Here is a 26902-nt window from a genome sequence, read left to right as displayed (position 1 = left end):
TGCCAAGGGCCGCATTGCCAAATTTCAAACACACTCCCATTGAGAATTAATTTAATAAATTCTACATCTCATTCTGCCACAAACCTTAGTGAATTGCTATGACATGCCAGCATGCAATATCTCTTCATAATATCCATGAATATTGTTTTTCTGTCAGAAATCCAAATAGCTGTATTAAATGGAAAAATACAGGAAAACATATATTTTTCTTACACTCTTCACATTACAGAATGCATTCAAATTATTGTAATTTAATAGCAACCAGATATACTAAATAATGCATTGATATGGTGAGATATGGTCATTGGTGTATTTGATTTAGGCATGGGTTAGACAAAGAGGGCAAGCAGCGAAGAAGAGAAGAGCATCCAGCAGAAATACACCACTGAATTAGGGACTCTAGGAGGGCAAGTAATACCAAAAAACAACACACCCTAAACCAGTTGTTGTTTTAAAAAATCAACATTTAAAATTTCTGACTGCAGTGATTTCTGTTTGTTTGTTTAGCTGGTAGCTTCAAGCCAAGCAGCCAGGTGCCATCTGCAGATATCTCAAGTGTAATTCCCACCCATCATCAGATCAGTATAAAATGGCACGCGTGCACTTGGAATTCCTTACAGCCTCCTGGTTGTACCCAGACTTGCACTTACTCAAATAGAAGGGCTCCTTCCATTTGCAAAGAGGCTTCTGCTGGAGGGCAGGCAACTTTTGTCAGTTTCCCTGCACCTCTTAACATCACTTCCTTTGTTATTCTGTAAGGTCCCCCAACCTTCTGGAACAGGTGGGGGGTCAATAGGGGTGGGGGGAGGAATTGGAGAAAATAACACCCCTTTCTACGAGTTGGAGGTGTCTACTGAGTGGAACCCCACTCAAGGGAAGTCTGTATCCAGTAGAAAGGGTTGAAAGACCGAAAGCATACTGATATTTTTTTAAAATGAGGCCATGATTTTACCAGGCTGTAGAAGTACATTGGGCATGATCCAACCACATCACCTCCAGTAGAACATCAGAGGAGCTAGCACACATTATTGACATAGCACAGGGGTGGGCAGAAGGGAGATCTTCAGAAGTTTTAGATGTCAACTCCCAAAAGCCTCTGCCAGCATGGTAAATGGCCATGAATGCTGGGAGTTGAAGTCCAAAACATCTGGTAATCTACTGTCTGCCCACCCCTGACATCGTATATACAAACCTGCTCCAGGGAGCTATGCACTTTCAGTGACACACACAATGGCAAGGGCAGAAAACCTGTCAAGACAACAATTCCCATAAGTTCTAGGCAACATGGACAATGGTCAGGGGTAATGGTAGTTGTAGTCCAAAACATCTGAAAGGCATCAGCTATGACTACACCATAGCCATGCAACCTTATGTGCATGCAGTATGGCAATTCAAGGTGCTCTATGCTTCCCAATGGGGTGAGTCCCTCTCACTTGCAACCTATTCATGCAGGGAATGTGCATTGATCATACAAAGCTTTAGCCCAACAGGCAATCCAATGCCATGACTGCTTGGGAGTGCATTAGCAGGCCACAGTCAAGTAGCCCAATGGGTTGGGCTCTATTAATAGTCTCACCTGCCTCTGTTCTGTCAGTGCTCCCCTTCAGCATTACCTTCTATGTCAAAGGCTGGATCATGACCACCTCTAAATATTATTGAAATAATTATGGATAGCGTCAAAAAGCTGGACATAAGAAATGTTTTTGGTGTACTTAGAAAAGTTCGTTTTGGTGTAGTTAGAAAAGTTGCTGATGAGGGAGTGATGTTTAGCACTGTTGAAATCAGAACATTATATTTTACCTATACATAAGATTATTGTAAAACGTTTAGAGTAACTATTTCAAATGGAAGGCAGTGACCACAGCTGTTAACCTAAAGACTTTTATTTGAAGCAAGATATTTGATTCCAGGTAAATATATTTAGGGCTGAAGCACCAGGCAACTTGTATGAATGTCTTAAAAAGGAGGTACACTTATGTATTTAAGACTGCTCCTCAAGGAAAGTAGTGTTAGTCTTCAGAAAAGAATACAAGTTCAACACATAATATAATATTTTAAATTATATTTTACATCATAACAATTATATTTATAAAAATTCAGGTAAAATAATAAAAACCCTATATATTTTTGTTTTTAATCGTTACATTTAATTCTAACAGTTAGCAATGATGTCCAAGTATTCAACTGCTTGTTTTTTTACATTATTCCTCATTTCTAATTTTCATAGAAACATCAAGGCTGCAATCCTTTACAATCTTGCCTGAAAGTACATTCCATTGAACTCAATGTGACATATTGCTCAGCAGATATGCATAGGATTGCATTGTTAGAAACGAAAAATTCTAGTTTTTCAAAAGTAAAGCAATGTGTCATTTATGCAAGCTAAATTATTTCTAAGTCTTATTAATTTATTTCTGTATTTGTGTGTGGTGCATGAATGATTGTAATAGCATTTGTTAAGATCATTTAGATATTATGTCTGATCCTACTTACCCTGTACTTGATGGCAAAACATCAATTGGAAAAGAATCAGAAACAGTGTGGTTAAACAGCTGATAGACTTATCTAACAAAACCCAAGATTATTGCTATGTAATAAACTGTTTGAATAAGATCAGATAATGATAGATGTAATTTATACTGCTTCAATAAACTAGTAAATTCGATAAATTTCTAGCTATTAAAGAACTTGCATTTTGAGAATTTTATCTTTAATTTTCTGGCAGTAACTGATTACCTTATCTGTTCTAGCCAGATTGTTAAAAATAATATTCCTTAGCCCTACTGAAAATAAAAGCCAAAAATTCTTAATGATATTTAGCTAAACATTTGGTGAGTAGTAGTTTCCACATAGTAGAAATATGTTTATCCTGTTTGGGTGCGGGGGGAATCCCATTGATTTCAGTTAAACTTACTAATGAGTAAATATGCTTAAGATACCCTTGGGCCGGGATCCAAGAACTGCACAACTATTTCTGTGTGCCTAAGGAGATGTTGGGCTTATGCTTCTCAAACAGCAATTGTCCCCTGACCCCCATGCCTGGCAAACCACTTTTGAACCAGAGTTAGAGAACAGAGTTAGAAAAGCAGTGTGTGATCTGGTTGAGGTCTGCAGGTCAATGATAAGACAGGCATCCCGCCGGGTATGCCCAGTCTCTTAGCGCAATTGAAATAGTTGTTTGTAGCCCAACGTTAGTCATTCTGGTCCATTTTAGTATGTTACTGACCTTTTTGCTGTTTTCTGCTCACTGAATAGCAAGCGTTTCTTACCTGATATAGACCCAGAAGTTCTTAAGGGAGGAAGAGTTCAGCTTGTGGTAAGACATTTCTCCCACAATAAAGATAAATGAATCTGGAATAAATTATTATGGCTGCAATCCTGTGCACGCTTATCTAGATGTGAGCTGCACTGAACACACTGGCCCCATTCAGACAACACGCTAAACCATGCTGCTTGACCACAAAATGCATTCCGTTAACCATTTTGTGGTTAAGCAGCATGGTTTAGCATGTTGTTTGAACGGGGCCACAGAGACTTACTTCTGAGTAAACATGCATAGGCTTGTGGAGTAAATGGTTTTGAAAGCAGTGTGAGATATATGTTTGAATTCTAAAATGCTGTCATTTTTGCAGTTGTGTAAAAGCAAATCTGCATGCATTCTTCTGGCCATTGAAATTTGTTATCCTGCACCTGAATTTTTGGATTGTTCCTGACATGTAGTTTCCTACTTCAGGGAGGCATTCTGGGTAAATAAATAGCTAATGGAGGAACCATAGGCACCCCAAAACAAAAAGAAAATTATACTGATTAGTAGTTCAAAAAAAAGTTTGTTTATCCACAGACATTATTTGTACTGTACTCCTTAGTAAAAACCACTTGGAAAAACATCTGTGCTGCAACTTCTGAAAGCAGACTCTTGATAAAGTAACACACACAAATGATGTTTTAACCACCAAATGCAGACTGGAATAAATATGTCTTCATGGTTGTTAGTTTGCTTGCTTGTTTTTTAAAGGCCTTGCATGTCTCCCTGGGGAGGAAGCTTCAAAGGTGTGAGGCCACCACTAAAAAAGGTGACAGTTGCTAAAGCTGATAAAAGGCATTCTAGGCAGTCAGCATCACCAGTGTGTCTGTAGACAGTGCTGAGCCAAACAGCACTGTCAGACTTCCAGGGGAGTGTGGCCCTATCCAGAATCAAATCTAAACTTCTACCCATAGTAGTTGATTTCCCAACCCACAGTATTTCCATTTTATCTAGTTTTTCAACTTGTTAGCCCTCATCCATTCCAACACTGCACCCAGCTACCTGTCCAGGGTTTCAGCAGCTTCTCTGAGATTAGATTGTGGAAAAGAGAGGTAGAGTTGCATGTCATCTACATATTGATTATACCTCAGCCCAAGCTGGCACATGATTTCTTCTAGTAGATTCATGCAGATTTTGAAAAGCATGGGGGACAAGATGGAACCTTGAGGCACCCTAAATGTCAGTGCTCAAGGGGTGTAACAAATCACACATAGGCCTTACCTAGACCTAAGATTTATCCCGGGATCGTCCCTGTCTGCAACCGGGATCCCCTGTGTGTCATTTACATGAACAGGGACGATCCCGGGATTAACTTTAAGTCTAGCTAAGGCCCTAGTCATACAGAGAGTAGACCCATTGAAATCAATAACGTTAGTCATGACTCCCCCTCCCCATTCCAGCACCTTTATTAGCTGTGCGTCTCCAAAGTAGCATCTGATTGGTTCAGCTCGCTGCCACTCACACTTAGGAAAATGGTGTGCAGCTGCAGCCTGGACTGGTTGAAGCACGTTGTTTCTTTACGGTATGCCCTTCTATTATTACTGCCTGTCTGGGGGATGTTTTGGTGCCCACTCTCACAGCTACAAACACCTGCACCCCCTGTTGGTGTGGAAGCAGAAGCAAAGACAAGAACTGGAAAGGGAGAAAATTGAGAAGGAAACAAACAGTTCCCTTTTCCTATCTTTTTTTCTCCTTCCAAATTTTATAGAGAAATTGTTGGATAAAGCATTGGTCTGACCTCTGTAAAATGTTTTTTAAAAGAAAGGGAAAGAGGCCTGTTTGCTACCTTCCTACTGCTGCCTGATCAGGTTGAGGGGTAGAAGCAAGCAAACAACTGACCAGGATGGGGGGGCAGGAGAAATAGAGCAACATATCAGCCACTGTGGTGGGGACCCAGCAAAAAGCATCTTCTCCAGGACCACTCCCACCACAACCTGTCAGCAAAGCATGTTATCAGCATAGCTAGATCTCTCTTATCCAACAAAAAGACTATTTTTTTTCTCCTTTAGGGCCTATTTACATAAATGGGATGTAAATGTGCTTAGTTGTAGCAACTAATTTCATAATAAATATCAGTACATATGAACTGTTATTTAGTACATATTTTTTTACATTTCATAAGCATTATATTCACAAATTACACACTTTCAAACTCAGACCCAAACTAGTATGCATATTTCAGTTTTAAAGGCTGTGATTCTTACATGGAAATATATTCCAACTTAAATAATTGCCTTACAAGTAAAGCTGTTTAGAATTGAGATACCAGTATGTATAATATATAATTTTTTTTGGGGGGGGGGCAAAGTGTAAGATTTTTCTTCAAATATGTTCATTTCCTGAAACCACTGAATTAGTTTCACTATTCAGACTCCATTCTAAATCTAAAATCATACAGACATGAAAGAACATTTTCTCTGTGTATTCTTTGAAAACTATCAATATGTTACATTTTAATATAATTATTTTATGCAAGCTATATTTGTGACCTCTTCTGAAGGTTAGGTAGCAAAGATGAAATTACTAGACGTTTGATTGATAGAACTGATACTTGCTCTGGATTAAGCACAAATATGGCAAAAAATAATCAAATATAACATTTCTGGCATTCAAGTCCAACTTTAAATTATAGACTGCTCAGTAAATGATCTTAAGCTGTTTAAGGTTTCATCAGTTGTCTGCAAGATTTATTTTCTTCAAAATTACTGTACTAAAATGTTGTCTTTTGTTGCTGCACTGATTCTGATCACAAACCACAATTTTAAGATCGCCTCCTATTTACAAAAATGCTTTGACATAGTGCATTTGTTCAGACTGGGCAGCAATAAAGGATTGTGGGATCATTCTGAAGAAGATTGTTTGACAGAGCCGGCTTGTTTATTTGAGAGTAATGTGAGCTGCATTCAGAAAATGTCATATTTTGTTTCTTGATTGTGTACATTCTCTCTCACTGCTTCCAGACAAGCCCTGTAAGGAGAGAAGACACGGATTTAGAGCTTGTTTCCATGACCAGTGGAAGTACTTTGACTCAGAACAGGGGGGGAAATAATCAGCCACACAGACGCTCTCCAGGATCTTCAAGTAAGTTATGCTTGCCTTTTAACAGGCCCTTAGATAAAACTCAAATTACCTGATGGGGTAGAGCATCACATTGCATTCTTAGTAGGACAATGATGGTTCTGCCCTTACTTGAAATGTTTTTCCCCCATGGATATAAAATGTAAGTCTACAAATGTATAAAATTATGTATGCATGCCCATGGATAATGTAAAGAGATATAAAATATATATTTATGTGTGTGTATCTTTGTAGATATAGATCTGTGTATGTAACAGATAACTAGATACAATTAGAGAGACACAGCTGTGTGTTTCTCTCTGCGTGTGATTGAATATCATGAGAAAAATTAGAATCATCAGAGATGTTGTTTAACTGAAACCTGTAATTTAATTACTCATTCTTTAGGCCATACTGAATCCTTTGATGTTTCATTTCCTCAAGAAAGGTATTTGTGTAGTTCTTAGGCCCCAGTCTTGAAACTACTTGCTCACTGGTAACTTTCACCAAAATGAATGGCACATTTGCAATCCTTAGGCAGAAAGGTAGGATATAAATTAAGAAAATAAATTGAGACTTTGATTTAAAGCGAGAATCTCCGACATATTTTAATTGTTTAAATCTGTAAATATTAAGCAATAATGACCTGAACATTAGGAGTGTGGTGGTGGACCCAATTAGTTACATATTGTTAAGTCTAGCACTAAGATTTGCTATGCCAGCATGTAAGTTGTACTGCTGGGGCATACCACTACCATATCAGTGAAGCATCACACTACTTCAAATTATGCTACCTCCATAGAAATCCTTAGGATCAAGTTGTATGTTGAATGCAAGAACAAGGGAGCTATTATTCAGAATCCCAGTATTAAATGCTGCTTTTACGAAGTGTGTGTGGGGAGGGTTAAAAAATAAATAGTTTTCCATAAGAAGGAATTCCAAATATTTTAATATTCAAAAACTGAAGGAAAAAATGTTGAGGCTTATCATCTTTCAAACAATACTTTGGCAATATTACTAAGTTGATTTCTATTTATTCTATCTAATTTTACAAAGAATTTGGAGAATACTCTTTTCAAACTTAATATAACTTTGGTTCATAGATTGGGGTCCAAACAGCTTTTTTGGGTGCAATGAAAATATTTGTGTTAAAAACATTTTTTTTTAAAAAAAAAATGAACCAAATATTAATTCCTTAATGGAAGTCCCCTTAGTTTCAAAAGACGTTTGCCATGTGGCATTCAGACCTGTGGTTCAAGAAAGACAAATCCAAACTTGCTTTTTTTATTTTATCCAGGCTTATTGATGATGATCTGAAATTATGATGACTACAATCCTATGCACAATGTCTATGAAAAAAGCCCCATTGAACACACTGCACTTTTTTTCCTGAGTAAATGTGCCTAGGATTGCACTGCATGGGACAGTCATTGTCCAAATCACGTTTTCATAATAATGCAAAGTACTACAGTATTTTTAACTTTTTTTCTGTAAGTGTAAAAGAGCAGAAATTCTAAATCTGTCACGCACTGTACTTGTACCTGTAGAAAGGCACACTGTTTAAATTAAAATATATACATATAAATTCTATGAATTCCAATTCCAATACCTTTCTCTCTTTCTTAAGGCAAATGGAGCATCCTCCAAGGCTAATTTCCTCTTACCAACAGATCCTTTTGGCTGCCTCTTCACTAGCTAAATGATTGCAAAGAGTGGGGGAACTAGGCCCAGACAATATGCTTCCTCTGAGCCCGATCCTCTGCTATGAATTTTTATGTGCCTGCAGTTCTGTATAATAGGTTTACAGTTGTAGAGCCTAACTTCTGTTTAAGGAAGCTTTCATTTGCAATCCTTTCACTGACTTGTATCACTCTACATGTGATAATTTATTTTTGAAAATTATTAAAATTGTACGTTCAATATTTAGAATAAAGAATTTCAGTATAGATCCAAGAAACAATATTTTAAAAATAACTGTACCAGTTATTTCAACCCAGACCTTCTGAACTCAGCTTATTGCATAAAATTTCAAATTGATCCAAACAGTTTTGCTGCTAAGGATTCGTTCTGGTCACTTTCATTAAACTGTTGATTTTTCTCTCTCTATGCTGTATTTGCTGTTAAGTAATACAATATGGTAAGGGCTTTGGTATGAATTATAAATCAAGTCACACAGTGCTAGATATGCCAGTGAAAATTCTATGACGTCTTAGCAGACTTTCTGGCATATCAGTCCACTGATTTGCAAAGGCTCCCCCTCCCCTCTCTCTTTGTTAACGATTCCAAGTATTTCCTATATGGCATTACTTAACAAAACAGAGTATATGTCAACTTTGACATCTGTAAAAGAATAGAGGATTTAGTCAAAGAGAGAGAAAGAGTCCAGAACAAATCATTAGCAAAGAAAACAGATTAAATAGAAAAGAACTTACTGCTTGGAAAATGAGTATTCATTTCCAAATTTAGGAAGTCTTTTCAGCAGATATTGAATTCAGTGATTGTTTTCTACATGTGGATACTTTAAACACTGTGTCAGAATGTTGTTTTGAATGGTAAGAGGGGGGGAAATAACCTATAGTCACCTAAATGACTAGCAAGCCCTTTATTCCAGTAGCAGTCACACAATTTTACATCCCCGTACTAAACACACATGTTAGTAAATTCCATTGATTTCAATGAGTCTCAGCCCTCATCCAATTTGAAAGGGTACGAGAAACAACTAGAGTTGTATTGGAATTCTACATCACCCAAAATCCAGGATCTTGGGTTCCACTAGGATGTATTTCTGGAAATAGACCCAGGATATTTCAGGCCAGTTCTGGAAATAGCAAAGGGGTTAGACCCAGAGCCAAGGTTGGATTAAAGACTTTGTAGGCCTTAGGCATTCTCATAATCATAAACCTCAAAGATAGATCTATAGATAAATATTTACACTGTACAGGTCCTATAATAATAGATCTGTACACAGGGGTACCATGTGTATTACTTTGGTTTAGTTGGGCACAACCCTGGGAAAATTCTAGCCTCCAGACTATGTGTAGGGAACCCTGAAACAATAGTTCAGAGTCCCTAGATCCTCCACTCTCCGCTCCCCCACACACTCGCTCTCCTATCTTTTCATTTAAAGGTACTGAGACTTTTCTATCCTTCTCCTGACTTGTTCTGTTGTTATCAATTGCTCTTACATACTGTAGCAGAGCTGATCTGTAATGTTCCTAACAGTGGCCCAGAGAAGTCTCATCTCTTGTCTCTAAGGTGGGGGTGGAGGAATTGGCAAGTAGTTTTCTTTCTTTCCCCCCCCTATCAATTTTCAAACGGTTTGAAACACTGACAAATTAGGACAGGACATATGGCTACACCCATCCTTAACAAAATTTGGCATGGCTAAGCTCTGAAAGTCTTGCCTAGCCATTAGCTAATTAGCTATTTACACAAGGTAAATGACTGAGAATCTGTGTTGTTGTTTTTTATGAAGTTGGCATGGATAATACTGACTCGGGATTGAGTGCCAATGAGAAATTCCACACATACTCCTCCTATCCTATAATGGATAAACTTATAATTGAGTTTGGCAAACACAGGATCCAGGAGAACTCCACACAAACTCTTGTGTTTTCAGTGAGCATCATCACTCGGGGAAATCATATTTTTGTGAACCGCACAGAGAGCTTCAGCTATTGGGCGGTATAGAAATGTAATAAATAAATAAATAAATATTTGCTCATCGTTGCTTCTCTACCCATGCATTTGTCCCTCATTACTTCTTCTTTTGAAAGAGAAAGCAAACAACTTGCAAGTGGCCCATTCAGTGGGCCGTTTTGATCCCGCTGCTTCTCCTGCACACAGCAGGAGATAGCGGCAACTTCCATCTTTAAAAATAAGTCAGACTTACTGGGGTGTTTTTTTGTTGTTGTTGTGCAAAGAAGGCTAGAACAGGTGGGCGTGCGCAGGAAGCAGACAACATCGTGAAAGGGACCCGTGAAAATCTGTGAGTGCCCAGCGATGAGCGTGAAATAAAACATTTATCTGATGGATCACAGTATGTGAAATACAAATGCCTTTACCCTATAATTTATGGCAGCATTATCTGCTGAATAAGCAACTACATTTTCAATAGTTAACTCAAGATCATTTGATGGCCATAGCAGTCTCTAAGGGTAACTCATAGAAGTTCAGCCTTTGGGATGGGATGGCTGCGGTGCAGGGTGGGGACAGGGGAGTTCCCTGCAGGCAGAGCCAACTCAGTCTAGTTGTTTTCTCCCCATCCTCCTCACCTGCAAAAACTCATCAGCATTCAATGCATGCAGCTTTCCCAGGAATGGGGAATTCCACAGATTGGGATCCTCCTTGAAGCATTGAAATCAATATTCACTCAACAGCAACAAAAGTCAGCCAAAATCAGCGGCAAGCACCCATTTATTTATTATTTTTATTTATTTATTTATTTATTACATTTTTATACCGCCCAATAGCCGAAGCTCTCTGGGCGGTTCACAAAAATCAAAATCATCACAAAACAACCAACAAGTTAAAAATACAAATACAAAATACAATATAAAAAGCACAACCAGGATAAAACCACGCAGCAAAATTGATATAAGGTTAAAATACAGAGTTAAAACAGTATAATTTAAATTTAAGTTAAAATTAAGTGTTAAAATACTGAGTGAATAAAAAGGTCTTCAGCTGGCGACGAAAGGAGTACAGTGTAGGCGCCAGGCGGACCTCTCTGGGGAGCTCATTCCACAACCGGGGTGCCACAGCGGAGAAAGCCCTCCTCCTAGTAGCCACCTGCCTCACTTCCTTTGGCAGGGGCTCACGGAGAAGGGCCCCTGTAGATGATCTTAAGGTCCGGGTAGGTACATATGGGAGGAGGCGTTCCTTCAAATAACCTGGCCCCAAACCGTTTAGGGCTTTAAATGTCAATACCAGCACTTTGAATCGGGCCCGGACCTGGACTGGCAGCCAATGAAGTTGTAAAAGGACTGGCGTAATGTGATCTCGCCAGCCAGTCCCTGTTAGTAAACGGGCTGCCCTGTTTTGTACCAGCTGAAGCTTCCGGACCGTTTTCAAAGGCAGCCCCACGTATAACGCATTGCAGTAATCCAAACGAGAGGTTATCAGAGCATGGATAACTGTAGCTAGGCTATCACTGTCCAGATAAGGGCGCAGTTGGTATATCAGCCTAAGCTGATAAAAGGTGCTCTTTGCCACTGAGTTCACCTGTGCCTCAAGTGACAGTTCTGGATCGAAGAGCACCCCCAAACTACGGACCCGATCCTTTAGGGAGAGTGCAACCCCGTCCAGGACAGGGCAAACATCACCTCGCCGGACAAATGAACCACCCGCTAACAGTACCTCCGTCTTGTCTGGATTGAGTCTCAGTTTGTTAGCCCTCATCCAGTCCATTACCGTGCCCAGGCACTGGTTCAGAACAGTCACTGCCTCACCTGGGTTTGATGAAAAGGAAAGGTAGAGCTGGGTGTCATCCGCATATTGATGACACCTCAGTCCACATCTCCGGATAACCTCCCCCAGCGGCTTCATGTATATGTTAAACAGCATAGGGGATAAAATAGAGCCCTGCGGAACCCCATGGCTTAGGAGCCACGGCACAGAGCAATAATCCCCCAGCACCACCTTCTGGAATCGGCCATCCAAGTAGGAGCGGAACCACTGCAATGCAGTACCTCCAACTCCCAGCTCAGACAACCTATCCAGAAGGATACCATGGTCGATGGTATCGAAGGCCGCTGAGAGGTCTAGGAGAACCAACAGGGTCGCACTCCCCCTGTCTCTCTCCCGACAGAGGTCATCCCACAGGGCGACCAAGGCAGTTTCTGTTCCAAAACCAGGCCTGAAACCCGATTGAAATGGATCTAGATAATCCGTTTCATTCAAGAGTGCCTGGAGTTGTCCTGCAACCACCCGCTCAAGCACCTTGCCCAGGAAAGGGATATTAGCCACCGGCCTGTAGTTGTTAACATCTTCCGGGTCCAGATTAGGCTTCTTCAGGAGTGGTCTAATTACCGCCTCTTTTAAAGAGGCCGGCATTTCAGAGCTGAAACAGTTTTCAGACCTAGTATGCTCAAGGCACACACAAATCAGTCAAACAAGTCAACAACAATAACAACAAAAGCCCATTTCAGAGCAGGGCTTTTGTTGTTGCTGTTGACTTCGTTTGCCTGATTTGTTCGACCCAAGGCACACAGTGACTGGACAAGCAAGTGAGCCACAAAAGAATGGCAAAAATATTTGGAAGTGAATGAATATGTATAGCCATCTGTAATGTCCCCCAAGACCAGAGTGTAAGATTAGCTAACTGCACCAGTGCTCAGCCTCATATCCGCATCCCTTCTACAAAATGGAGCCAATCATACTTACAGGGTTGCTGTCAGGATTATTGAGCCTATATAGAATAAATGCTTTGAATGATCAAAAACTAAATTAAAATGCTGGCTATCATTATTATTATTAGTAGTAGTAGTAGTAATAATTACAGAATAAAATAAAGCATCCCAGCAGAGTGCATTTGGAAACTAGAAAAAAGCAGGACAGAGTGTTTAACCAACCAACCACCACCACTCTCCTAATGCGGGGAAATAGCTATGATTGGTGGTGGTGTGTTTTTTATTATTATTTTCCTCACCTCACCTCAGCTCTCTTTCCAAAAGTCACTTTCTCTGCTGCAGACTATCACCTGGCAACCTGCGGTACTACTGGCTGCTGAGCAACCCCATGGGGTGGGTGTTTTCTTAGTGCCATGCCGGATTGGTTAGTGCACTAGCAGCAACGCCCATGGAGCAACTTAATGGGATGGACCCTCCGGTCCCCAAAGAACTATGAGTGAATTTCTGTTTCTTTTAAAATACTTTCAGGCTTTTACAGGGGAATTGTTTCCTCCAGGTGCCCTCTAGGAAATTTGCCATTGCTGAATTGAACAAGATGCCCATGTGCAGCAACTGCACATGTTCAGTTCATCAAAATGAAGCTACCAGGCTACTGGAGGAAGATAGAGTGAAGCCAGCAGCAGGCAGGAGTACAGCGGTAGCACAGCTAAATCTAAATAAAGCAAAAACGGCTGGCAGGATCAGCGAACTGGAGAGAGAAAAAGAGATAGAGGGAAATACACAGGGTATATGGGTGTCATGGAGTCTGACTGGCAGTGCTCTGCCCTCCTTTGCCCTATAAAAGAACCTTCTCTGCACTCACTGCCTCACTTGCCTGTCTTTTATTCTGTGATTGAATCATTCTTGTGCTAATGGTCTCTGAATCGCTCTCTCTGGTCACCTCTTAGGTACCCCTCTGTACATCTTCATTCCCCCTGCCTGCACTGAGGACACTCTGCTCTGCTTCAGATAAGCCATTGGGGGAAACGCTAGTGAGAAAAATAAACAAACCTCCTATGGAAACTTTTCTCTTTCAGAATGAGTGTTTAAAAAACAAACTCTGTTTTAAAATAGTGCTGCAATGAGGGGATAGTGATATCACTGATGCCCCGTTGCACCAGAAGCCTCCGACCACATGCAAAGAGGCTCACCATATATTTTGTCTCTAGAATGGGCCAAGAAAATTCAGCTTTTCTTCCAGAAATGCATCTTTTATTTGAGAGTAATGTGAACTGCATTCAGAAAAGGCTAAATAGTGGGTGTCTGTGCTACGGTTGTAGATTTAATAAACAGAAGTAACCATATTGATTACTTTTTTAATCAAAAGAAAATCATGTTTTGAAGATCCTGTCCTCTACTCATATTCTCTCTCTCAGTCTTGATACAAAGCTCTAGATGCAGTCTAGCAGGATTTTCTCCTCTGCAAGCCATGTTAGAATGAATGGATGCTCGGAGCATAGCTGTTCTCTTGCACAAATTTCATTCATTTCAATTATGGTTTCACAGGAAATGCTGATCATGGGTGGCGTCCTATGGCCGTAGAGTTTAACCGGTTATCTTGCAGCACTTTTGACCTAATCTTCCATAGCAGATCTGCCAACCCACTTCAGAACAATATCTTTGATAAAAGGAAACAGTTCCAAACAGTTCCAGAGGCACAAATATTTAGTTGGAAACAAGAAAGAAAAGAAAATTGGTTTCATAAAGGTAGACAAAGAAACAATTCCATACCCTTTCAACATTTAGTATAGGCAGCAACCTGTAATGACAAATATTGGATCAAGGATGTCGTACAGAAACAATAGCCTTAAGCTCTTTTTTCAGTCTAAACACAAAGGAGGAATTGACTCTTTCACAAGAAAATAGCAGTTTCAAAGACCCTGATGCTATTCCTTCCCCCACTTTTCCCCCCCAACATAATTTTCCAGCCTTAAAGTTATGCCTTCAGTTAGGGAAACAGACAAACCCAGTAATGTTGTTTTCTCACTTGGCTTAATTAGAAACCTCACCAAAGACATAACTGAATTAGCATCAGTGTTGTTCTTAGAATGGAGTTTCTTATCTGGTACTTACAATTTTAATGAAAAGAGTTCATTATAAGTCCAGAGTTATTGCTGATTAACCAAACAGTATGGCTTTGAGCTGCTTAACAAAAACTTTCAGTACCTTACAGCTAACCTGAATATTTCTCCCAATTAACACTACCAATGGCCAGTCAACGAAAGGAAATCCTAGGATGGACAGTGATCTATTTGTTTCTTTGATACTGTGGTTATGGTTTTAAGCACAACTTCATGTCATGGGTTTAGGATCTGGATTTCACAATATCTGTTTAAAAAAAGCAGGCTTATAGAGTTTACAGACATAAATATAGTTTCGTTACTCATAAGGTCAAACTACACTTTGCCTTAGGGTGCAATCCTATGCATGTTTAGACAGAAACAAATCCTATTTTCCCAGCATTCCTCAACCAGCCATATTGGCTGGGGAATGCTGGGAGATGTAGGACTTGATTTTGTTTAAACATGCATAGGATTCCACCTTTAATTGTGTGACTCGAAGCCATGTCAAGCAAGGAAATTTAAAACAACAACCTGGCTGTGTGGTGGGGGCTGACTTCGTTAGGACCACATATATGGGGAAGAGAGATTAACCCTTTCCTCACCAGCCACGATCTTTGATAAATTGCTGCCACTGAACTACAGTTAGCCTTAAAGGGAAAAAAGCGCCCATTAGCGCCAATGGGAGCTTTCTTTTCTGAAGACTAGCTGGAGTGCAAGGAGCAGTTTCCATTGAGGTTGATGCAGCAGGACTGATTTAGCAACCTAAGGCACATCTGATTTAAATTGGGGAAATGGGGCAGGGAGAAAGGGTTCCCGCTTCTTCCCCGCTGCCCTCAGTGCTATGGCCCTGGTATGCTTCACTCAGCTGCTTTTAACTTTTAAACAAATGCATGAGATCTTGATCACAGATTTCCTGTATCCTAGTCTGTACCATTGAAAGCAATAAAACTAAATATACAACTAGTGAATTTCAATGGGATTTAGTCATGACTAAATTTAGCTGGAATGGGGCCAAAGTATTAAAATCTTTGAACCAGCTTTCTTTTGCTGCCCTTTTTCATTTCTTCTGATTTAATACTAAATTGCACTAAACACACATAATAGAGAATTGCCATTGGTGTGTTTCAGACGCCTCGGATGATTTTAGCTATAGGCACATATATCTCGATGTAATATCCACTTCATAGTAGCCATATTGTATACACTAAAAATGTAACAAAACACATGTTGTAAAATATGCATATGATAGAGGTAAACATCTCTGTGAACTTCCAATTGGCTGCAGCTCCCTGTGGTATGTTTCCATATGGAAAGACGCATGTTTTCCTAATTTAATGTATAAAATTACATTGAAATTACACATTCCCTCTAATAGCTAATTTGGGTGGTCAAGTGCCTATCAGCAAAATGAGGCCACTCAAAAGCAAAGTACTGATTTCCACATCCTTCAAGGACTCCCTAGGTATGCAGAAGAATATAAGTTTGTAAAAAAAAAAAACCCAGCCCTGGGAGCTTTAAGACCCTATGAGTGTCCAGGACTTGAAAAATGTTAAGGGTATATAGATAAGAAAATTCTAGAGCAGGGATAAGGAACCTCCAGCCTTCAAGCTATGTACTACCCAGTAAGCCTTTGGATCCAGCCCACCACCTCTCCACTCTCTCTGTCCCTGGCCCTTTTCCTCAACTCTGCTACTCCCCTCTGCCTTGGCAAACAAGACACTGGTCTTCTCTCTTTCTCAGGCAGGCAAGGGGAACCACAGAGCATGAAAGAGAGAGAGAGAGAGAGAAGTAGTAGCTACCACAAGGAGAACAAGAGACTCCAGGTTCATGCATGAGCCTGACCAAGGAGTACAGTGGCTAGGAATATGCTCTAGGTGCCATATTCTGTGGTTGGGTTTCTGAGGTCAAACCTACCCCTAACTGCCTGTCTCCCAGTTTTTCTCTTTTCATTGCTGCAGCCACTGCTTCTCTCTCTCTCTCTCTCTCTCTCTCTCTCTCTCTCTCTCTCTCTCTCTCTCTCTCTCTTCACCTCTGTGATCCATAGTTCTGCCTGCCTGCCTGCCTGAGAGAGGTGCATGGTTATTTATTTATTTATTTATTTATTTATTGCATTTTTATACTACCCAATAGCTGAAGCTCCCTGGGCGGTTCACTTGTCTGAGGGTGAACAGGGTATGTTTGTGTGTGTGTATGGATGAATGGGATTGTGTTTGCATGAGAGAGGGATGGGGACAAGATAAATGGAATTGTGGAATGGCCTGCCGGAGGAGATTCATAAAATTAACTCTCTGTGTGATTTTAAGGCAGCCTTAAAGACTAGCCTTTTCCGGCAGGCCTATCCAGATCAATGAAAAATCAAGAACTTTTAAGATGTATTGATTCCTGTTCTAATGTTGTTCCCCGCCTCGATCCAAAGGGAGAGGTGGGTAAGAAATAAATACATCATTATTATTATTATTATTATTATTATTATTATTATTATTATTAAATGGATGGGGTATAAAGTTTTTGTGTAAGGATAGAGAAAATGTATGGATGATGAGAGGGAGGAAGACAGACACAGAGAGAGAGAGGGAGAGAGGGAGGCAGGCCATGGCTAGACCAGGCCTATATCCCGGGATTGTCCCAGGATCATCCCTGGGCATCCAAATGACATACAGGAGATCCCAGGAGCAGGCAGGGACGACCCCCTCCATTTGCCTGGGATAATCCTTAGGTCTAGCTAAGGCCAGAGAGAGAGAGAGAGAGAGACAGACAGACAGACAGAGGTGGCAGAGAGAGAAGGGGTGCCCTGCCCACTTCTGGCTTTGTCTCTGCTTGCCTCCAAAATGTTGCCCACTATCACTTTCCCCTGAGGGAATGTGGCCCTCCATTGAAAACAGGCTTCCTACCACTGACCTAGGGTAACTCATCTCATTGCCTGAAGATAAGGTGTTTAATATGAACATTCAAGATCACATTAAAAGATGAAAGAAGAGCCACACATGCACACACAAAGAAGTCATTGAGGCAGGGCATACATGCAAACCTCAGCCCCTACTGACATTTAGCTCTCTTATGTTGAGGTGAATTAAGAACTCCTGCCTTTGCTAGTACCTTTTGTTTAGAGGGGCATATTACTGCTCAGTCACAGCTGTGCTAGAAATCTGAATTTCTTCATGGTTTTTGCTGTGCAGCCCTTACTCCTATACAGAGTGGAGAGCAAAGTGTCTACAGTAGGAAAGCACAACCTCCCCGCCCCACCCCCAAACCCCAGCTGCAACCAATCAATCTTGCTGCTTCTGTGCCTCTAATGTCAGTAAGGAAGCATTACTCCCATTCAGGGTCACGGGGGGAGATGCATCAGCCTCCCCCTTCCTCAGTGACCCCAAAGCCTGCCCACTTTAGCAATTTTAAATAGGATCACTGGCATGAGGGCAAGCATACCCCATCCCAGTGACCTGGCACAAGATCACTAAGATGGTGTGGAAGTTAAAGCCTCCTGCCCACTCCCACGATTTTTGCCCCAGCCCCTGCTTACAACAGATGTGGCCCTCAAGGCTGAAAACGTTGAATGCCTCTAGTCCAAAGGGGTCAAACATTGGGCATAGTGTGTGAGTCTAGCAATTAAGTCTCAAGTTGGGAAGTTGTCCTATGGAATGTAGGAGGTGACGGGCCCAGGGACGAAAAGAAAGGAAGGAAGAGAGAAAGGAAATCAGTTTGCTGGAGTCTATTATGATTATGATTAATTTCATTTCTATTCTGCCCAATAGCCAAAGCTCTCTGGACGGTTCACAAAATTCACAAACCACATCATACAAATATTACAATATGATTTTACATTATAATGACATAATGTGTGGAGGTGAGAATTACATCTGGGCAGAATGCAAGCCATGAGGTTAAAACAAAACAAAAGAAAACAAAAAGGCCTCTGTAGGAAGACATGCGTCATCCTTTCCTTACCAGTCCTTTTCCCGTGAAAAAACCCACTCAGTGCTGCCTTTCTCCTCACTAGCTTCCAGGCTTGCTTTTGCAAGATAAAACATGATTCTCGAACACCCACACCCACCCCTGGTGGTGCAAAGCAGTGGGCAGGAAAAGAGTTGAGCAATCCCTTCCCCCATACCACTGCTGCTCAAAAAACACCCTCCTGATGTTACTTAACAGCAAAGAAGAGTCAGTGTGGTGTCGTGGTTAGAGTGTTGGACCCGGACTCAGGAGAGCCAGGTTCTAGTCCTCAGTCAGCCATGAAGCTGGCTGGGTGACTTTGAGCCAGTCACTGACTCAGCCTAACCTACCTCACAGGTTCTTTTGAGGATGACCTGGAGAAGAGGATTATATAAATTGCCTTGGGTTTCTTGGAAGAAGAAAAAAGCTGGGATATAAATGTAATAATAAATAAAATAAACATTATATATATAATCTCTAGTTGTGCCTTAATTACCTGGAATTTCCCGGCATGAGGTATGTCCATCCTGGTTTATACAGTGAGTTTGTTTAAAATTTCCAGCATAGAGTGGCTGATTTTTTGTCAGTAGCCATGTTTCTAGTTTGAAGAGCAGTTAGAGCAGATGTGGGCAACTTCTGGCCCTCCAGATGTTTTGGCCTACACTTCCCATCATCCTTCACAATTGGCTATTTTGGCTAGGGCTGATGGGGGTTATAAGCCACAGGTATATGCCATCCTCTCCCACCTCACCTCCGGTTTCAAGCAATGGTTGTCTAGCCAATGGAAGGAGATGTACAATTCTATTTCAGGCACCACTTTGAATTTAACGTGCTTTGTGCATGATGACGTGTTGTGTATAGACCGTCCTGGAAGCTATTCATGCACACATCTCCATTGTAGGCAGAAGCTTAAAGGGCCCAGACGCACAAAGCAGCTGCCAAACAGAGGCTGCTTTGAATTGTTCTCCTTGGCAGCTTTCTTCATGTGGCAAGCCATTTGCGTGCAATGCTTTGCTATGCAGACCAGGGATTTTCTCCCCATGTCACCCCAACGTTTTCCAGTGGTCTTCATATAGTGGCTGTTTAGTGTGGGTCAGGCCATTAGTCATACGTAGAGGTCTGCAGTACTCAGCTGCTTTTGTGGGTGCTATTGACAACTAGATATTTATAGTTACCTTTGAAGACTTCAGATTTGAATACAATTGCATATTTCCATATCTAGGTTAATTTTCCCCTTGTCTTGTTCATTGGAATAAGTGGCAGAACTCTTTCTGTATTTCATTGGGTGGAAGTCTGGCCAGCGTATGTTGGGCTGAAGAGTTGAAATAGTAACCAGTTGGACCTATAAATCATCTGGAATTTTCTTCATGTGGTTAAAAGATGTCAGAAGCTATGAAAGTGATCTCTCTCGGTCATTTGTGTGTGCATGAAATATATATGTTGTGTAAATTACAAGGAAATAATTGGACACAATAGAAAACAACAAGTACCTATATGTGAGTGAGTGAGTGAGTGTGTGTGTGTGTGTGTGTGTGTGTGTGTGTGTGTGAGTGTGTGTGTGTGTGTGTGTGTGTGTGTGTGATTTTCATTTTGCTTCTGTTATTCCTAAGAAGTTGATCTTAAGCATTCTTCTTTGGAATTGAGTCCCACTGAAATTACCATAAAATTTGTTACTTTTATAATAGCATGTAAATGTTCATGTATTATCAGCGTAATTTATGGATGCATTAACTGTGTATTAAAAATGTGTTTGTTTCATCAGAGGTGTTCCTGTATGGAAGAGTAGTCAGTGGTAATCATACTGTTGTCACCCTGTACATCTCTTCTTTCAGCCAATGAGTTTAATATGATTTCCTAGCCAATGAAAGTTTAATCTGCATTTAGTCAAAAGAAGTATGTGTCTGTCTGTGTGTTTCACACACATATTAAATATCCAAAATTGCCATTGAGATCCAAGTATTTTAATCAGCTAATGGCTTAAATGTAGTTTCGATATTCTGCTGAAACATTTTAAATTATGAACTAAGTAATAAAATTAGGGCATCTTGAGAGGCCGCTACTTTCCTATTAACTTTAAAAAGAGTTGGCTAGATTTGAGCAATGGCATTTTAATACCAATTTCTGCTTGTGTAGAAAAGGATGCACCTGCACCTGAGAGATCACATTTGGGCCCCTCACATAAAGAACGGATATCATTTCGAGACCATCCGGTTCAGCTCAGCGGTGGATGGGGAAGTGGCAAAAAGAAAGCAAAACCTTTGAAATAGTAGTTGGAAATTCAGCATTTAAAACATATGGAGAGCTGTTTCTTTTCAGCCAGCCTGTGAATTGCCATCATTTTCAGATTCCACAGATGCAAAGTTCCTAAGCATCATCATGTATGCTGTATTTTATTTTGTTCTGCATGATTTTCCACCTTTTCACTTTTTGGCAAAGTTGTGTTATAAATGTCAAAGAAATAATATTATTTGTATCTGAAATTTATTTTTTGCCTTATGGTTTTAGATGCAAAAAACATGCCTGCAGTTATTTAAAGGTGATTTGCAAAACCAGAAGAACAAATTTGAATGAATACATACAATAAAGGTTTCTGATTTTGCAATGGTGTATGATTGAGATGGCCTGATCCACTAAAGTTGAACTAAAATGTTCTATATACATCTCAATCACGCAAAAAATGACTATCAAAATCAACTTGCCCAAATCTCAATGCATTGCTTAGCTGCTTTGTAGATTAGAATGTATGACTGTTAAAAAGTAAAATGTGGAATTTTCATCTTTCCCCAAACATATTAATGATGTAAATATGTTTTGTGTAGCAATGCTTCAAATTCAACTAAACAGTTGCACATTAAAATTCACAGCACATTAAAATTCTGTAATGTGATATTAAGATCTGTTTCACAATACTAAATTATGTTTACCATTCTGTAGTACTCTGGCAGTCTTCTTACCTTTCAGGTCTGCTATATATATATATATATATATATATATATATATTCAAAATTAAAGTATAACTGTTAAACATCATGCAATGATTTTCTTCCAGCCTATCGCTTCTCTGTTTCAGTAAGAGTCAACTTTTTGCAGCCTCACTAACACTTCCATTCCACTGATATCAATTACATTAATACATTGGCTCAATGCATATATGCCATCCTAACTGAAATAATGTTTTGGTTATGATGGTACAAATTGCTGATGGAATGTGGGGAAACAACTGTTTGATTTTAAACTCTTCTATTTGCTTTTGTGTGATTCTGTCCCCCCTGGAGCCTTGACCCTCTTGGAAGTACTTTTTGAGATCGAAAAGCTAAGAGAACCCGACACTTTGATCAATAAAAAAAAAGATTTATTCATATGTTGCGGCTGTGTTTGGAGCGTATTATACATTCCCTGACACAGTACAGTGCCCATCATGTTGTCTGTTTTCGTTAATGTCTTCAGATTAATATGGATTGAAACTGTTTTTCTTTGTCTGGGGCCAACTGCAGGGAAAGCCATAGCAGTATAGATACTGAAGGGACATCTGAGATATTTTATGGCCATGTCTATGATCTATAGAAATCTTCACAATCATCTTGCCATGCACAAAGACTTCATGTTGAATTACAATCTGTATTTTAATGAGACATGATTCTTTTTTTTCTTTTTAATGAAAATGCAGCTAAACAGATGGCCTCAGCTGTCAGACTTACCTGCCCTATCCTTAGATTTAAGAAGATCCTAAACATACTCACTTAGAAATAAATTCCATTGGAGGATCTTATCAGTCGTGAAATGGATCTGGATGTGAATAGGTAGATGTCCAAGTATTCCCATCTTAAATGGATTTCAGACCTGGACTGGCCAGGTCAATCCCTGATACAGGTTATGCTGTTCTGGATAAATATTAGTCCTACTTCAAGATGCTACCCACTGTAATGGTTGAGTGGGGTGTGGGATTTCAACTATGGAGACTTAGGTTAAAATTTCCACTCATCCACAAAGCTTACTGGAAGACCTTTAACCATTTATACAGGGTTTATGTGAGAATAAAAGGTGAGACTATGAACTTCTTGGGTGAGGGGGAAAATCTGGTAGACTTCTGTCATCAACTTAAGTGAGCTTCAAGAGGCTACTTAAGTGGAAATGGTGGATACATGACTGAGAGTATGATTGTCACATCTCAATCCTAAACCCGTTATGGCAACAAGCCAAAGCACACTGACATAGCTGAGCTCTATGTATTTGTGGTTGGAATATTGCTTGAAAGTGGTTTTTGTCCCCAGTGGAAGTTGTTTCCAAATAGGTGGTTCTTCTTCGTGGTCTCTATGCATCACACATATGGGCTTTGCGCCTGCGCAGAGACCAGACCGGAACCTACTATAGCTGAGTGGAACGTTTTTGGCGGGAACCCCTCCCCCACGCTACCGCGCATGTCCATGGGGTTCCCGCCCTTACCTCAGTTCTTCGTCGTCCGCCATCGTGCATAGACCAGCTTAACCGAACCTCTAGCGTTTTTCTAGTTAACTTACTCATTTCTTTCTTCAATCTCCTCATTCTTCATTCTCTTCCTAATTCTTCTTTCTTTTCTATATAAAAAAAAAAAAAAAAAAAATTTAATTGTAGATAGTTTTCTCTCAGCGACTTCGGTCGCCTGAGGCCCGTATGGCAACGAAAGCCCCGTTTAGGAAGTGTGTACGGTGTGGAGCGAAACTTCCTCCAACGGACGGGCACTCCCTTTGTCTCGTTTGTTTGGGAGAAGGACACGTGGTGGAAGCCTGCCACCACTGTATGTCGTTCACAAAACAAACTAGGAAGCATAGAGCCGACAGACTTCGCTCTATATTGTGGGAGAAAGCTCTCAAGGCTACTGAGGCTCCCAGTATGGAAAAAACGGCAGTTGGTAAGTCCGTTACTGAAAAAACGGCAATCCGTAAGTCCGTTACCGACAAACCAGCAGACCGCAGCACTGAGGTGCAAGCCAGAGTTCATAGGGCACAGATACCCCTCACACCTGGCCGGTCTTTGACGAGTTCTATGGCAAAGAAGATTTCAAAGAAAGCCAGAACTCCTCAGCCTTCTTCTGAGCTGGAGAAGAAGAAGAAGAAGAAGAAAAAGAGGGACGCTGAGAGATCCACCCTAGCGTCTCCTCGAGCGCCTGAGGCGGTTAGGAGTCATTCTACTCCTCCCATTGCTCCGATCGCTTCGATGTCGAGGCCTCCCTCGGCATCGAGATCTCAGTCGGTGCCGATGGCCACGGTACCGACACGCTCGCTCAGTCTTTCGGAGGGCGAAATAAGAGATTCTGCGTCAGCGGCTTCTTTTCAACAACCTACAAGGCCTCAGACTTTGCAGGGATTGATCCCAATTCAACCGTCGCCAAGACTTACACCTCGCCGTGAATGGGATGCAGCTTCCAGATACTCCGATCCTCACGTGGGATACGAAGACTATGAATGGGAGCGATACCGTCCACAGCACTACCTTCCGGATCGAGAGAGTCCCCGGGAAGGTTACTACGCGCAACCGCCACCTATGACAAGGATGTGCCGATTGCCATTACCTGCATCGCCTGACCATCAGGCATCGAGGGTGTCTACTCCTCGACACCGTATGCAACCTTCGGCATCGACCGAGGCAGTTCCCACGGTACCAACAGACCAACTTCAGTTACAAGTGGTTACTATGTCTTCTCCTGAGCAAGACTACCCGTCAGACTCGGAATCGAGGGTGTCTGCAACTCCAACGATGCCCTCGCCGGAGGATGAGGTTCACGAGAACGACCCTTCCTCTCCGTCGGACGATATGGTCAGGTTCTCTGACCATATGCTTAGGATGTCACAGGCGTTAGGACTAGATATCCATCAAACGGATGAATCGGTTGTGGATCCCATTTATGATGTGTTCCAAGCTACTACCAATCAAAGACTGGCTATCCCCATTCCACATGCATTAAAGCAAACTGCCCAAGAGTCTTGGAAGACACCTGCTGTGACTCAGGCTACATCTAAAAGATTAGAGACTCTTTATCGAGTCCAGGAGGAAGGCGCAAAATTTTTGGTTCAACATCCAAAGCCTAACTCCATAGTGGTTGAGTCAGCCCAAGGACAATCTCAAAAGGCTCATTCGGCACCGGTGGATAGGGAAGGGAGGAAATTAGACCAGACTGGCAGAAGGATTTATTCCTCTTCTTCCCTAGGCATTAGAGCGTCATCATACGAAGCGACGATGGCGAGGTACCAGCTTTTCTTATGGGAAAAGATGGGTTCATTATGCGAACACCTCCCGGAGGACAAGAAGGAACTGGCGAGGGTATTTCAAAATGAGGCTTCAGCCATCGCCAGGCAGCAGTTATCCACGGCTCGACACCAAGTGGACTGCCATTCGAAGTCCATGATGGGCGCAATATCTCTAAGGAGACACGCGTGGCTCAGATCGGCTAATCTGAGCCATGAGACCAAGTGGAGGATAGAAAGTATGCCATTCGATGGCGAGGGACTTTTTCATTCTAACACCGATGAAACACTGGATTCCATCTACAAAGCCAGAACAACGGCTAAAAAGATGGGATTCACTGCTCCTCCACCTCAGTACAAGCCAAAGAGATGGATGAGACCGTCAATGCAACAGCACCAGCAATACCGGCCTCAGTACCAGCCTCAACTTCGGCAGCAGCAACAGCAGTTGCAAAGGAAGAGGCCATACCAGGGCCGATATCAACAAGACAAGAGGCAACCTGACTTTTCTAAAAAGCAGCGTGTTTGACTCTTCGGCCCCAGATCCACCCCCTTTTGCGAACCGCCTAGCACCCCGTTACCATCTATGGGAGTCAATTACAACAGACTCCTGGGTGCTCACTATCATCAACTCGGGCTATGCCATCGAGCTCGATGCCCTTCCTCCTTTTTCCGGCGTGAAAGTAACGGCTCCATCCTCTCCTCTGCTGCTCGAGGTACAGACCTTGCTATCGAAAGGAGCCATCTCTCCTGTACCAGCAAAGGAACTCAATCAAGGATTTTTCTCTCGTTACTTCACGGTCCCGAAAAAAGATGGAGGTCTTCGACCGATTATGGACTTAAGACAACTGAACAAGTTCATCACCCCGAGGAAGTTCCGTATGACAACGGTTACTTCAATTCTGCAGCTTCTACAGAAAGGAGTTTGGTTTGCAGTGGTGGATCTGAAGGATGCGTACTTCCACATTTCCATCAGGAAGTCGCATCAAGCTTACCTTCGGTTTTCGATCGGAGCGTCCCAGTACCAGTTCACCGTTCTTCCGTTCGGATTGGCCACGGCGCCGAGGGTCTTCACGAAGGTTATGGCGGTGGTATGCGCCCACCTAAGGCAGAAAGGCATTTACGTGTATCCGTACCTGGACGATTGGCTTCTCGTAGCGGACAGCAGCGAGGCGCTCCAGTCGGATATACTAACCACCCTCAACCTGTTGGACTCGTTGGGGCTGTGGGTCAACCACGAAAAGTCCATTTTGACCCCACAGCAGAGGTTGGACTTCATAGGAGTAACCCTATCCTCTCGAGACGGAAGAGCATACTTACCTTCAACCAGGGCGAACACTTTGCAGCAGTTAGCCATCGACATCGAGAGCCGGCGGAAAGTATCGGCTTGGACAGTCCAGAGACTATTAGGCCTGATGGCAGCCACTACGGCAGTCATCAGGTTTGCAAGACTCAGAATGAGGGTATTGCAGGCCTGGTTTTTAAGAACTTTCGATCTCAGGCTCAATGCTCGACGAACTTACCTTTCGTTACCGAAGCAAGTCAGGGCATCGCTGAAATGGTGGTTCTCGATGTCGACTCTTCTCGAAGGCGTTCCATTCCAACAACAGGCGCCTTCGGTAACGATCACGACGGATGCATCCTTAGAAGGATGGGGAGCTCATTGCAACTCCCTTACTGCTCAAGGTCGTTGGCCTCGATCCCAGAGAGAACAGCACATCAATCACCTCGAACTCATGGCTGTAGAAAATGCAATAAGAGCATTTGCACAGTTGATCGAGGGCAAGAATGTCTTGATCGCGACGGACAATACTACCGTGGTGGCATACATCAACAGGCAGGGTGGAACAAGATCACACCCTCTGAACCGGTCTGCACTCAGGATATGGAACTGGTGCATAAAGAGAAGGACTTACCTGACGGCGATCCATGTAGCCG

At 41.7% G+C, this 26902-nt stretch overlaps 1 protein-coding gene across 1 annotated transcript in view; it reads left to right on the top strand.

Moving 5' to 3' along the window:
• Positions 1–21152, top strand: part of LRRIQ1 (leucine rich repeats and IQ motif containing 1) — a 119663-nt gene extending 98511 nt beyond the window's left edge. Inside the window, exons 25-27 of the mRNA XM_063134706.1 lie at positions 3256–3316; positions 6265–6385; positions 20877–21152. Coding sequence (XP_062990776.1) covers positions 3256–3316; positions 6265–6385; positions 20877–21010 — 316 coding nt within the window. The 3' untranslated portion in view covers positions 21011–21152. The remainder of the gene's footprint in view (positions 1–3255; positions 3317–6264; positions 6386–20876) is intronic.
• Positions 21153–26902: the final 5750 nt, after the last annotated feature.

Source organism: Elgaria multicarinata, chromosome 9 (assembly GCF_023053635.1).
Source record: "Elgaria multicarinata webbii isolate HBS135686 ecotype San Diego chromosome 9, rElgMul1.1.pri, whole genome shotgun sequence".
Lineage (NCBI taxonomy): Eukaryota > Metazoa > Chordata > Lepidosauria > Squamata > Anguidae > Elgaria > Elgaria multicarinata.
This window is presented reverse-complemented; position numbering and strand designations above follow the sequence as displayed.